The sequence below is a fragment of the Manis pentadactyla genome, chromosome 1, assembly GCF_030020395.1.
Source record: "Manis pentadactyla isolate mManPen7 chromosome 1, mManPen7.hap1, whole genome shotgun sequence".
NCBI lineage: Eukaryota > Metazoa > Chordata > Mammalia > Pholidota > Manidae > Manis > Manis pentadactyla.
Window position 1 is genome coordinate 29,871,820 of NC_080019.1, and position 15,257 is coordinate 29,887,076.

Below are 15,257 nucleotides of genomic sequence, written 5' to 3' on the forward strand. Positions count from 1 at the left end.
AATCCATATGATAGATAAACAGTTGTAAAGACTGAACCCCACAATCTCTTCTTTTCTTTAGCTATAAAAATGGGAATAGTACCCACCTACCCACCACGTAGACATTACCATGGAAATCTGATATAAATTACAGACTGATAAGAGGACCTATAAAACTGATTTTTAGTACAATTACTATTAAATAGCATTCTCTAATTCCTATGTTAAAAACAGCTTGATGCTTTCTGTGATGGTTCAGAAAAGCAAGTGATCATACCTCCTCCTTTGTTGGTAGCTGTGGTCGCTTAGGCGGTCTAGAAGCTCTCGACGATACTGTCTTACTCTGCTGAAGGAGGGTAGCCCATTTGGAATTCCTTTGATTGGTGTTCTCAAAGTCACCCATATGCCAGGCGATAGAACCATGACAGTTTTTTCCTTGCATATCCATAATATAAGGTTTTGGTTGCCTGAAATAGGAACCAATTGGTTGGTTCTCAAATTGGAAAGACCTAGAAACAAGCTTTCAACGCCAGTTTTCACGTAGTTGAGATTTGTCTGTTTCTCTTATCGCTTGAGGTGATTTCTAGCTATATGGCTTGGAAACGCTAAGGAGCTGAGCTGTCAGCCAGTGTTCTGAGAAGCTTCTGGACTCTGCCCACTCCACTTCCCTGAACACCCAGCTGCTGGAGATTCAGGGAACTACCTCCACAGATGGATCCTTATCTAGGAACCTCATTGATGAGTTCGCCTTAGCACAACTACCCCTCATGTTCTTCAGAGCCAAGCATGCAAGATACTGGGAAATTGAAGGGGGCATGTTCAGTCTGAGACCTCATGAGACCTATTAGTTCTACAGGACACGGTCTGCCCATTCTGAGATCTCAGGGAAACTTAGGAAAACACCAGCTTCTTGATTCTAGACTGTGGCTTTCAACACTATATTAGAGGAAAAACTTAGGCTTCATTCTTTTTCCCCAGTGAAATCCTTTTGTTGGTTCCAACACCCCTAAATTAGAGTATTTTATCAAGTCCTGCCTTCTCATTACAAAGGGCTGGCTCTGGGGGAAAAGATAAAAAGGATCGTGGGATAAGGATTTGACATCTCATTTGGAAGGCTATTGTCACTATAGGGAGCCTCTTGGGGCTTCTTGCCCTCCCATCCCTCTATCTGGGTGCTCAGAGTCTCTGGGCTCCTGCAGAGTTCCCTCCCTGGAATCTGAGTTTCACAGGTTCCCAAGTTCTTTGGACCAAGATTTGGGGCAGGTCCGCATCACTCGTCACTCATTCAAGAGCACATGTGCACTTACTATTTGCCAGGCACAGTATGAGGCTCTGGGGAGACAGTGACAATCAAGGACAAAGTCCCTTTTATCATGGGGCTTGTATACCAGTGGGACAGGCAACAATAACAAGGTAAGTCAAATATTTGGGAAGAACCATGAAGAAAAAGAAAGACAGATGAGGAATCAGAAAATGGTCGGCATGCTGCATATGTGAGGCCAGGCAGGAGAAAGGAGGCAGCCTTTGAGAAGAGAGCTAAATGAGGGGAGAGGCAGCAACTCTCTCAGCATGCGGGGGTCAGACACTCCCTTCCCGCTCCCTGGAATCACAGAATCTCTTGTGTTGGGAAGGAGCTGACCATGTCATCTCCCTCAAACCCTCTGCTGACCCCCTAAGGCCTTTAGGATAAAGTTCAAATTCCTTAGCATAGCACACAGGGGTGTTGCTGCTGTTCTTCTGTTTTCCTGTGTCAGATGGTCTGTCCACGTGGGTCCCTCTGGTCTGCGCTCCAGCCCATACCACCCAGACACACACACCCAGGCTGCCCTGTGCTCTCACCCTGCCTCTGTGAGCTCTGAAGAAGTCATGCTTTAGGCCTGCTCCTTCTGCTTCAACTTTTCCTTTTGCTTAAAATTCCTTTCCTCCTCCTTCCCTGACAAACTGCAGCCAAGGCTTTAAATGTTACCTTTTCTGTAATGACTTTCCTTATTCTTGTCAGACGGCAACAGTTCTCCTTTGATAGCACATTATGTTTGAATCCTTTGTACAAACTATTATGATATACTTAACTTTCTAGTGCAGCAGTCTCTCTCCCTCCAAACTCAGTGCTCCTTAGAGAGCCTAGAATGTGTTTTCATCATCACCAGATCCCTAGAGCCCATTACCCTGCCTGACAAATGATTGACACTCAGCTACTGTGTGATGGATGGAGTAACGAGGAAGAGGAGATCAGAGCTGAATTACTCAAATGGTAATTTCCCCACTCCCCTCTACCCCCCTGCTTCCACAGTCTCCTTTACTCCTCCCACCAGTGGAAGGGTATGGGAATGGAATCCAAGAGTCTGGTTTGTCTCTGTTTTGTTATTTACAAATACAAATTTATCAGCTTCAAGTAATTTCAAAAAGGTTTGAAGGGCAAGATAGCTAATGGTTAAAATGTATGGAACAGGTAATTGTTTATAGTTCATATCAGCTTGATTCATGATTCACAGGAAAACCATTTCATGCAAATGTGACACATTTTCTTAAAAAGAATTTACTACAGAAGTAATTATACCAAATAGTTTAGAAAAGAAAAATCCTTGTACATAGTCTTCATTTAAGTACTAAAATATTTTATAATCTTAAAAACATTTTAAATTCAGAATATCCTATGTCCCTGAAGTTCAAATCACCAGCAGTGGAAAAGTTAAAAATTAATTGTAATTAGATTTTAAAGGTCTTATAGAAATAATAGCCACACCAACTATGCATATTTACACACACTGTATTGAACTTACAAATGAGCCAGTCAAAAGAAGTAAACCAAAGAACAGAAGGTTTGACTCCAGAATTGTTCGGAGTATATGTTCTTTATAATCTTTATTCTATAGATATGATGTATTAACATTGGTCGATTTCCATATGTTGAACCAACCTTGCATTCCTAGAATAAATCCCACTTGGTTATGGTGCATCATCCTTTTTATATGTTGCTAGATATGATTTAGTATTTTGCATCTATGTTCGTCAGATATTGGTCTGTAGTTTTTTTTGTCATTGCCTTGTTCACTGGTAGCATAATGAATAAATTGAAAAGTGTTCCCCAAATTCTAGTTTTTGAAAGAATTTATGAAGGATTGATGTTAATTCTTCTATAAATGTTTGCTAGAATTCACCAGTATAGCCACCTAGATCTACTCTTTTTCTTATAGGAAGTTTTTCATTAATAATTCAATCTTTTTATGGGTCTATTCAGTTTTTCTATTTCTTCTTCAGTTTGGGTCATTTTTGTGCATTTTGGGGGATTTGTCCATTTCATTACTTGGCATGTAATTGTTCACTTCCTTGTAATCCTTTGTTCTCCTGTTAGGTCAGTGTCTTGTCTCTGATTTAGTAATTTGAACCTTGTATCTCTTAGTCTTACTAAATGTATGTCAGTTACACTATATTTTCAAAGAAACAACATTTGTTTTTGTTTATTTTATCCATTGTTTATTTCTGTTATATTCTTTATTAATTCTTTACTTCTCCTTGCTTTTAGTTTGCACTTCATTTTCTAGTTTTCTAAGATTTAATATTTGGTTTTTCAGATATTTCTTCTTTTAAACATAAGCATTTACAGCCCTACATTTCCCTCTGAACACTACTTTCATTGCATCCCATAAATTTTCACATTTCGTGTATTAGTTTTCATTCATCTCATTTTAGATCCCCTTGTGATTTCATTTCTGACCTATTGGTTCTTTAAGTTTGTTATTTAATGGCTACATATATGCGAATTTCCCAAATTTCCCTTTTTTATTCACTTCACATTTAGTTCCACTATGATTGGAGAACATATTTTGTATGATTTCATGCCTCTTGAATTCATTGAGACTTGTTTTTGGCCTAGCATGTGTTCTTTCCTGGAGAATGTTTTATGGGCATTTGAGGGGAGTGTTTGTCATCATTAGATGGAGTATTCCATAGATGTCTCTCAGGTCTAGTCGGTTTATAATGTTCTTTAAGTCTTCTAATTCCTTCTTGATCTTCTGCCTGTTTGTTCTACTTATTATTGAAAATGGAGTATTGAATTCTCCATGTATTGTTGATTGTTTAATTACTCCATCCATTTAGCAAACATCTTTCTACATCTGTTTTTGTGCCAGGTATTCTTTCTAACACACAGATTTAATTATATTATTCACTTAAAAACAACAAAAAAAGTTTGTTGCCTACAAAATTAAACACAAAATCTTTAATACAGAATTTGAAATATGACACAATCTGGCCCCTGTACTACAATTCCACTCTTGCGTCCCACACCCCTGAACCAATCCTATGTTTTAGCCCCACCAGACAAACAGTCACTTCCCCAACACCTCATGAAGGTTTGCTCCTCCATGCCTTTTCTTTTGCCATTCCTTGTGCTGGAATTCCTTTCATGGCTCCACCTACATGCTCTCCTTTTGATTTCCCACACAGTCTTAAAAGTGCAATTTGTGTTACCCATCCTTTAAAGCATTCCCAAATGGCTAACTGATCTTCAACACTGGGCCACAGTCATGTGCACCACTGTTCCCCAAAGTATATTGTTCATACCCATTATAGTTGGTGTTCCCATGTTATTCACCCTCAGTAAATCTGTCAATCAAGAGAAGGAACCATGTCTTACTTTTTTGTGTCTCAGTGTCTAGCAGAGTTCCTGACATAGAACACATTTGCTGTCAACTTTGTTTCTATAAAGACACAAGAAAATGTTTGATGGTTATCTCCAGTAAGAGACTGACGGCACATGACAGAAGGTTTGGAGAGGGGTGAACTGATTTTAAATTCACATTCTCTTTTGCTGTTTGAATTTTTTTTTATTAAGGTATTATTGATATATGCTCTTATGAAGGTTTCACATGAAAAAACAATGTGGTAAAAAAAAAAGAAAAAACAATGTGGTTACTACATTCACCCATATTATCGAGTCCCCTCCCATACTCCATTATAGTCACTGCCTATCAGTGTAGTAAGATGCCACAGAGTCACTACTTGTCTTCTCTGTGCTACACTGTCTTTCCCATGATCCCCCCCCACAAACCAAGTGCCAATCATAGTACTCATCAATCCCCTGCTCCCTCCCGCCCCACCCACCCTCCCCCACCCCTCTCCTTCGGTAACCGCTAGTCCCTTCTTGGAGTTTGTGAGTCTGCTGCTGTTTTGTTCCTTCAGTTTTGCTTCGTTGTTATACTCCACAAATTAGGGAAAACATTTAGCACTTGTCTTTCTCCTTCTGGCTTATTTCACTGAACATAATATCCTCCAGCTCCATCCATGTTGTTGTAAATGGTAGGACTTGTTTCTTTCTTATGGCTGAATAGTATTCCATTGTGTATATATACCACATCTTCTTTATTCATTCATCTACTGATGGACACTTAGGTTGCTTCCATATCTTGGCTATTGTAAATAGTGTTGCAATAAACATAGGGGTGCATATGTCTTTTTGAATCTGAAGAATTATATTCTTTGGGTAATTCCTAGGAGTGGAATTCCTGGGTCTAATGGTATTTCTATTTTTAGTTTTTTGAGGAACCTCCATATTGTTTTCCACAATGGTAGTTTGAGTTTTTAAAACTGTGAGCATGTATTAGTTTTATTGTAAAATATGTTTAAATTTTCCTTAAAAACTGTTGGTTATTTGAGAAATGACCAAAGCTTTCCTAGCAGCCTGGGCAGCAGAGAAATGGCAGTGGAGGAGAGCTATATAAAACAGACTTCCACACTAAGGTAGGAAATGACTAGCTGAATCTTGTTTATGTAACTGTCTAAAACTGATGGGAGAAACTTAAGTTTCATTTTGACATTTCTGCCAGAGAAAATACTCTGGAAGGCTGAAGAGGTGCCCTGCTCGGGGTAGAGTTCTGCTCAGTCTTGTGGGTTCCCACCTTTTTGTAACTCAAGCTGGGCCTACAGGAGACTCTGGGGCAGCTGCTTTGATTCATGACCCAACAATTCAATGACCTCTCAGTATGTTGGCAAAGTAAATGGCTTGAATTAATATGTTTGCTTAAACTTATCAAAGCAGCTAGTTATTCTGGAGAGTGACCACCCAGCATCAGTCCTGCCTGGGAGTGAAGCTTTTTCTACTGTTTGGACATCTCCTGAGTTTCCTCTGGTTGACTAAAAATAGTTCTAATAGTAAATTACTGTCTTTTGGATGCCCAAGTTAAAGGAACACATTACTAACTGTTTAAGTTCCAGTGACTCATCAGTCTGGTTGCCTAATATAGACCCTAGAAACAGTTATTCACTTGAATTTCACATTGACAAATACGTGGAAACTCCCATTTAGGGAGGCATCACAGAGTGATGTAGCTGTTTTTCTAGCCTGTGAAGAGGACGGTGCCATACCTGCCTGGTGACTTAAAAGCATGACTACCTGTTTTCTCAACAAGCTGCTTTCCTTAAATGTCTGTTTTGTCACAGAATCATTGACGGCTACTCTGTCCATTTCCAGAAGTACTCAAAAGCCATTGATGGCACATGGAAATTTTTGAGAAACACATTTAGAAACAATTTGGCAGGATCCATGCTTTCTGGGAGAACAGACCTCTTTCTGTTATTTTCTCTTTGGAACATTTGCAGGAAAATAAGACCCCGGTTATAAAAAAAGATATTGCTGCCATTATGTTGTAGTCAACACCTAAAGTCAGAATCTGCCAAGGAATTACACTTAGGTGTTTAAAGATGTATTTAATTGTATTTGCCTTTTCTGAATTGGCCTTCTACACAGATGCAGTGGGTGTTCCTGTGGACACAGGCAGCCACATAGGTTGTAAGACTTCAGAGACGCTGGCTATCTAAGAAAATACTCCCTTAGATTCCCTTGCTACTTCTTTTTATTCCATGACCAGAGACCAGCTGCTCAGTGCACACAGTCAGAGAGCAGTACTATGAAGCACCATTACCTGGCCCTTCCTGAGAGAATGTATGTGGAAGGGGTGTTACCACAACGGCACAGCTGAGGAGAACGGGGATGCTGTGGGTCGGGGGAGCCGTGTCATCCTTTAGTTAAGTCCAACCATATTTCTTACACATTGATCTTCATTCTCTCCCTGACCCTTAGAATCGTATGTGATGATGTTTTATCTTATTTTCAAAAGATATAATTTTAATCCTCTGGGATAACACTTGTCTGAGCCTCAATCAACAGCTGTTATAGAGATAGTTTTAAACATGAAATTATCTGGATATTTCATATGGAAAAAATGAATGCACATATATATGTAGCAATTATTAATAGAGAAAATGTTATATTTTTTAATTGAAGTATAATTGTTATTCAATCCTTTTTTGTTTTTTTGTTTTGCTTTTCTTAATTGAAGAATCATTGACATACAATCTTATATTGGTTTCAAGTATACAACACAGTGGTTCAACAGTTACTCCCATTATTAAATCCTCAGCCCCATTAGTACAGCTACTATCTGTCAATATAGGAAGATGTTACAGAGTCACTGGCTATATTCTCCATGCTGCGCTACCATTCCCCATGACCAGCTTATATTATGATGGAGAATTTTTGTGCTCTTTTATCCCCTCATCTTCCCCACCCACCCAACCCCTCCCCATGCTAACCACCAGTCACTTCTCAGTGTCTATGAGTCTACTGCTATTTTGTTCATTTTATTTTGTTTTGTTTTTAGTTTACACAAATAAGTGAAATCATATGGTATTTGTCTTTCTCATGCTGGCTTATTTCACTGAACATAATACCCTCTAGGTCCATCCATGTTATCACAAATGGCAGGATTTCTTTCTTTTTATGGCTGAATAATTTTCCATTGTGTATATAAACCACCTCTTTTTTATTCATTCATCATTGACGGACACTTAGGTTGCTTCCATATCTTGGCTATTATAAATAATGTAGTGATCATAGGTGGTCATATATCTTTTAAAATCAGGGATTTTGTTTCCTTCAGAAAAATTCCTAAAACTGGAATTACTGGGTCATATGGTATTTCTGGTTCTAGTTTTTTGAGGAACCTCCATACTGCTTTCCACAGTGGCTGCACCAATTGGCATTACCATCAGCAGTGTGGGAGAGTTCCACTTCTTCACATCCTCACCAGCACTTCTTATTTCTTGTCTTTTGGTTAGTGGCCATTCTGACTTGTGTGAGGCAATACCTCATTGTGGTTTTGATTTGCATTTCACTAATGATTAGCAATATGCAGCATCTTTTCATGTGCCTGTTGGTCTTCTGAATTTCTTTGGAAAAATGTCTTTTCAGGTCTTCCACCCAATTTTTTAATTTGGTTATTTGTTTTTTTGGTGTTGAGGTATGTGAGTTCTTTATGTATTTTGGATGTAAACCCCTTATCAGATGAGTTGTTTATGAATATATTCTCCCATACTGTAGGATGCCTTTTTGTTCTGCTGATGGTGTCCTTTGATGTAGAGAAGCTTTTTAGTTTGATGTAGTCCCACTTGTTCATTTTTTATCTTGCTTCCCTTACCCAAGGTGCGTCCAGAAAAAAATTGCTCATGTTTATGTTCAAGAGATTTTTGCTTATGTTTTATTTGAAGAGTTTTATGCTTTCATGTTTTACATTTAGGTCTTTGATACATTTCTAGTTTTACTTTTGTGTATTGAGTTAGACAGTAATCCAGTGTCCTTCTCTTACATGTAGCCGTTCAGTTTTCCCAATATCAGTTATTGAAGAGAATGTCTTTTCCCCCTTGTATATTCTTGGTTCCTTTATTATACATTAATTGACCATGTATGTATGGGTTTATATCTGGGCTCTCTATTCTGTTCCATTGATCTATGAGTCTGTTCTTGTGCCAGTACTATACTGTTTTGATTGCTGTAGCTTTGTGGTATAGCTTGAAGTCAGGGAGTGTAAGACCCCCAGCTTTGTTCTCCTTTCTCAGGATTACTTTGGGTATTTGGGGTCTTTTGTGGTTCCATATGAATTTTATGATTATTTGCTCTAGTTCATTGAAAAATGCAATTGGTATTTTGGTAGTGATTGCATTGAATCTGTCAGTTGCTTTGGGCAGGATGGCCGTTTTGAGCATGGGATATATTTCCCTTAAATTGTGTCCTCTTTAATTTCTTTCATGAGTGCCTTAAAGTTTTCAGAGTACAGGTCTTTCACCTCTTTAGTTAAGTTTATTCCTAGGTATTTTATTGTTTTTGATGCAATTGTAAATGGAATAATTTTCCTCATTTCTCTTTCTGCTAGTTCATTGTTACCATATAAGAATGCAACAGATTTCTGTGTATTAATTTTGTATCCTGCAATTTTTTTGACTCCAGTTAGTTCTAATAGTTTTTGGTGGTGTGTTTAGGGTTTTCTGTATATAGTGTCATGTCATTATAAGTAACAGTTCTACTTCTTAACCAACCAATTTTTATGTCTTTTTCTACTCTTTACCTTATTTGACTGTCATGATCTGGACCTCCAGTACTATGCTGAATAAAAGTGGTGAGAGTGGACATCCTTGTCTTGTTCCTGATCTTAGAGGAGAAGCTTTAGCTTTAGCTTTTTGCCATTGAGTGAGTATGATGTTAGCTGTGGGTTTGTTGTATATACAGCCTTTATTATGTTCAGGTACATTCCCTGTATACCTATTTTGTTGAGAGGTTTTTTTTATCATGAATAGCTGTTGAATTTTTTCAAATACTTTTTCGGCATCTATTGAATGGTCATATGGTTTTCACCCTTCTTTTTGTTAATGTGGTATATCACATTGATTTACAAATATTGTACCATCCTTGCATCCTTGGAATAAATCCCACTTGGTCATGATAGGTGATCCTTTTGATGTATTTTTGAATTCTGTTTGCTAATATTTTATTGAGGGTTTTGCATCTATGTTCATCAGGAATATTGGTCTTTAATTTTCTTTTTTTGTAGTACTTTTGTCCGTTTTTGGTATTAGTGTGACACTGGCCTTGTAGAATGAGTTTGGAAGTCTTCCCTCTTATACTTTTTGGAATACTTCAAGAAGGGTGGGTATTAGCTCATCTTTAAATGTTTGGTAGAATTCAGCTGTGAAGCCACCTGGTCCTTGACTTGTATTTTGGGATAGTTTTATGATTACCAATTCAATTTCATTGCTGGTCATTGATCTGTTTAGATTTTCTGCTTCTTCCTGTGTCAGTTGTGGAAGGTTTGTACTTTTCTAGGAATTTGTCCTTTTCTTCTAGGTTGTCCCATTTATTGATAGATAATTTTTCATAGAATTTTCCATTTTTTCTATTTCTGTGGTGTCAGTTGTAACTTTTTCCTTTTTTGTTTCTGATTTTGTTTATTTGTGTCCTCACTTTTTTTCTTGATAAGTCTGTCTAGAGGTTTGTCTATTTTGTTTTTCTTCCCAATGAACCAACTCTTGGTTTCATTGATTTTTTTCCATTGTTTTATTCTCTATTTTATTTATTTCTGCTCTGATCTTTATTATGTCCCTCCTACTGACTTTGGGTTTCATTTGCTGTTCTTTTTCTAGTTTCTTTAATTGTGAGTTTAGTCTGTTTATTGTGGACTGTTCTTGTTTCTTGAGATAGGCCTCTATTGCTATGCATTTCCCTCTTAGAACCACTTTTTTGGTGTCCCACATATTTTGAACTGTTGGATTTTTTATTTCATTTGTTTCCATTTATTGCCTAATTTCTTCTTTGATTCGTACATTGATCCATTAATTATTTAGAAGCATGTTGTTAAGCCTCTGTATGTTTGTGGAGTTTTTTGTTTTCTTTGTTTATTTCTGGTTTCCTACCACAGTGGTTTGAGAGACTGTTTGATACAATTTCAATCTTTTTGAACTTACTGAGGCTCTTTCTGTGTTCTAGTTTGTGATCAATTCTGGAGAACATTCCACGTGCACTTGAGAAAAATGTGTATCTTGCTGCTTTTGGGTGGAATGTTCTGCATGTATTTGTTAAATCCATCTGTTCTAGTATGTTGTTCAGTGCCTCTGTTTCCTTATTTATTTCCTGTCTAATCAATCTGTCCATTGATCTCAATGGTGTGTTAAAGTCCCCTAATATGATTGAGTTGCATTCTATTTCCCCCTTTAATTCTGTTAGTATTTATTTCACATATTTAGGAGCTCCTGTATTGGGTGCATAGATATTTATAATGGCTATATCCTCTTGTCTCTTGTTGGACAGATCCCTTTACCATTATGTATTGTCCTTCTTTGTCTCTTGTCACTTGCTTTATTTGAACTCTATTTTGTCTGATATAAGTACTGCAACTTCTGCTTTTTTCTTCTTGTTATTTGCATAAAATATCTTTTCCTATCCTTTCACTTTCAGTCTATGTATGTCTTTAGGTCTGAAATGAGTCCCTATAGGCAGCTTCCTTATCCATCTGCCACCCAATGTCTTTTGACTGATACATCCAGGCTATTTGCATTTAATATAGTTATTGATAGGTATGTATTTATTGCCATTTTATTCATTGTTTTCTGGTTGTTTTTGTAGTTCTTCTTTGATCCTTTCTTCCTCTCTCATACTCTTCTCTTGTTATTTGATGGTTTCCTTTAGAATTGTGATTAGATTTCTTTTTTAAGATTTTTGTGTATCTATTATGGGCTTTGGGTTTGTGGTTACCATAAGGTTCATGGATAGTTTCCTAAATATATAACAGTCTATATTAAGTTGATGGTCACTCTATTTCAAACACAATCTAAAAGTACTTCTTTTTTATTCTTCCTCCTCCTCCACACTATATATATTAGGTATCATAATCTGCATTTTTTGTGTATCACTTGACTGATTTTGTGAATAGTTTGGATTTTACTGCTTTTGTTTTGTTTTAATTTCATACTTGTTTGATAAGTAATTGGTGAACTACTTTTACTGTGGGTTTTATTCCATTGCTGAAACTACTTAGGGGGCTGGGTTGGGGGAAGGGCTTGGGTCCCTATCGCTCATGGCTCTGCTACTTTACCCCTCTCTCTGGTCTTCTCATCTTCCCCAGGTGTGGTGCTCTGTTCTGCAGTCTTCCAGTCATTTTCAGGGTCACTTGGGTTTGCTGTAGTTGCTTCCTTGGTGCATGTGTGGGAGGAGGTCCCCACCTTGCTTTTTGACTCTGCCATCTTTTTTCCCACCTCCTCCCCCTAGATAAAAATTTAAATGTTAACAGAATTTATCCTGTGTTTGTTGCTACCCATGAGATTCTGGTTGAGTGGAAATAGAAAGTGGCTTATAAAAGAAGCTTATGTTTAGTAACTCATATCCAAAGGAGCATGTAGAGATTTTTCTAGAAGGCAAATGTCATGCTTGCCTGTTAAATGTTCATTTATCAGGATGCTGGGAAAACTGAGGCTCTACCTCTGAGTTGTAACTTAAACTATTTGAGATAAAGGTCCAAAGTAATATTCAATAAATAATTAGAATAGTTTGAGGTAATTTATAGGCTCAAAGATCCACAGCTATTTATATTGTTGATCCTGTTTTAGACAACTAGAGTGTTATCCAGAATTTATTGAGAAGAAACCCATATGTGTTGAGCAGTGTACCAGGTCTGCTGGGAGACACAAAGAAAGTGAATAGCTTATGTAAGACAGATACATGACAAAAAGGCCAGGACCTTAGCATATGAAACAATGATTGATTATTTACTGCTCTACCTATAAATGAATAAAATGGCTACTGAAAGGTTATTTGATTGTGATAAACTCCCAATGTGAATCATTCATGGTGAAATATAAAAGATAAATTTTTTATACCTGTTCAAATCTTTTGTTTTTGTTAAGTAGTTCCCTCCTTCCCAAAGCAGTAAAGTGCCTATAATCAGTTTTACATCATTAATGATTCAAAAATAAATTTGTTAAATAGGTCTGTTTATCTATATGCAAACTATTTTGCATTAGTACCCAAGGTTATTTAAATTTATGAACAAAACTGTGTAATTCACGTAAGTGTGAAACAAACACTGTCTCAAGGATAAAAATGAAATTGCTTCCCAAAGAAGTGTTGGGAAAACACAAGAGAAGTCTTCCCAAATTGCCAGGGTAACTATTTCAGACATAAGAACATTGCTTGAATGCTATTTTTTAAAGACAGAAAGAGATAACTAAATGTAGGAATATCTATTTTTCCTTTAAGTAGAAGAAGCCCACTCTCTTAGGCTTTCTTCTAGGAGAAAAGCATCAAAGGCTTGAGCAATTCTGTAAAATTACACATACCATATGCTTCCAACCTCAGATTGTGATTATTTTGGTTTGATTTATTGCTTTTATTTCATAGGAAACACAATCACTTTATTTAAAAGGCTTGTTAAATATTCTACCATTATGTTGAAGGACAGCATTAATTGAAACAAGAAAGATCTCACATTGCCCCGAGTAACACTCCTCGTTACTTTGCCAGATTGTCTTCCCGGAGCTCCAGAATGTGAAAAATGCCATCCTTGCCACAGTGATGTCAGAGCACATTGCTGGCTGCCCTTCTGGGCTCCAGCTGGTCTTCCAGTTACACAGCTACGCAATCTAAATCAAACTGGTAGTCCTCCTGTGCAGAATAACATACTGCAAAAGTTTCCTGTTGCCAGGAATTTCTACACGATGTAGAAATTCACAGAGGTGTTCAGTGACTTTCATTCAGTATTTTAAAACAAGTTATATGAAGTGACTATCACTCATGCACATAGCCTCAGAGGCAGTTATCCAAACTCTTACCAGAAATGCAGCATATGAGATTGTCTAGGGTCACCTATAAGGAATGTTGAATATAATCCCTGATGTTGCTAGAGATATGGGAGACTTTATATAAGATTACTCCAGGAAATTCTCCCAATTTCAACAGCTCAGAGCTTCTGAAATACTGAGTCCCTGGATTCTCTTCATGCTGGTGCTTCCTAGGCATTAATTGCTTATTTGCGTATCAGAACACAAGGGGAAGAAAGGAGAACTGCAATTATACCAGCCACTTGGCAGTGATCCAAGTAAAGTGTCGTTGGGAAACTATAACAGGACTGACTCAGTTTAGTTTTAGACAAGTTTATCCATCCAGACGGTGCAACTTGACCTTCATTAACAAACATAAAGTTGATACAAATTATTTTAGTTACTTTGGAAATTTAATTACACACAAAATAAACACAAAAGTAGACAAAATAGTTTAAAGATCTCCAAGTATCCATCACTCAACTTCAAACACTGTCAATTTATAACCAATCTTATTTCATCACTACCCTACTTACTAGCCCTCCTCCTGCCAAGACTTCATACCTTCCTGGTATGACTCTCAATAATAGAAAAACTTTTTTGCTTAACATAACCACAATGCCATTATGTCTTCTAAAAATTTAATAACTAAAAAAATTTTATTTATTAACAATTGTTAAAAATTCAATAACTGCTTTCCTATTTTCACCAAATATTCAGCATTCAAAATTCTAGTTGTCTCATAATGGTATGATTTTTTTTAACAGTTTGTTAGAAACAGAATCCAAATAAGTTTCATACCTTGCAGTTAACCAGTAAGTCCTTCAAGTTTCTTTTAATTCATAGGTTCTCTTTCATCTCTTTGCTCCTCCTCCTGCTGCTCCTCTTCCTCCCTCTCTTTCTCACTATTTGTTTTTTGAAGCAACTGGGCCATTTGTCTTATAAAATTTCCCACAATGCATTTTTCTGCCAACATCTTCATGACATCATTTAACATTTATGTGCAGTCATCTTATTTCCTTGACATTGTTAGTTGGATTTAGAGGCTTAATTTAAATCAGGTTGGATTTTTTGAGCAAGACTACTACATTAACATGCTAAGGTGCTACAACAAAGTATTACACACAAGGCTAGAAGTCCGCAACTAGGTGTCAGCAGAGCTGATTTCTTCTGAAGCCTCTCTCCTTGGCTTGTGGGTGGCCATCCGTTCCTGGGTCTTCACGTGGTCATTCCTCTGTGTGTGTCTGTGTTCAAATATCCTCTTCTAAGGGCTTTGGTCCTACTGGATTAAGGTCCAAACTAGTGACTTCACTTTAATTGAATGACCTCTTTGAAGTCTTCATCTCCAAATATAGTCACATTCTGAGGTCCTGAGGACTTCAACATATGTTTTTGAGGGGACAAAATTCATACCATAATAACCTTCCAGGTGGTGGTGTGCTCTTCCTTCAAGAGTACATAATAGCTGATCATTTCTCTCTTTGTGCTTTTGGCAGCTATTTATGATCAATGTCTAGATTCATTAACTTATTAGACTTTGCAAAGTGGTGATGATCTAATTCTGTTGCTTCTTCTTTACTTATTAGCTAGATAACTTTGATTTTTAAAAGGTCATATCACCTTCTATTTGGTTTGCAGTG

The 15,257-nt window shown here is 37.1% G+C and overlaps 1 protein-coding gene across 1 annotated transcript in view; it reads right to left on the minus strand.

The window, feature by feature from the left end:
• Positions 1–250: 250 nt before the first annotated feature.
• Positions 251–15,257, minus strand: part of SPMIP2 (sperm microtubule inner protein 2) — a 38,595-nt gene continuing 23,588 nt past the window's right edge. Inside the window, exon 4 of the mRNA XM_057488281.1 lies at positions 251–446. Coding sequence (XP_057344264.1) covers positions 251–446 — 196 coding nt within the window. The remainder of the gene's footprint in view (positions 447–15,257) is intronic.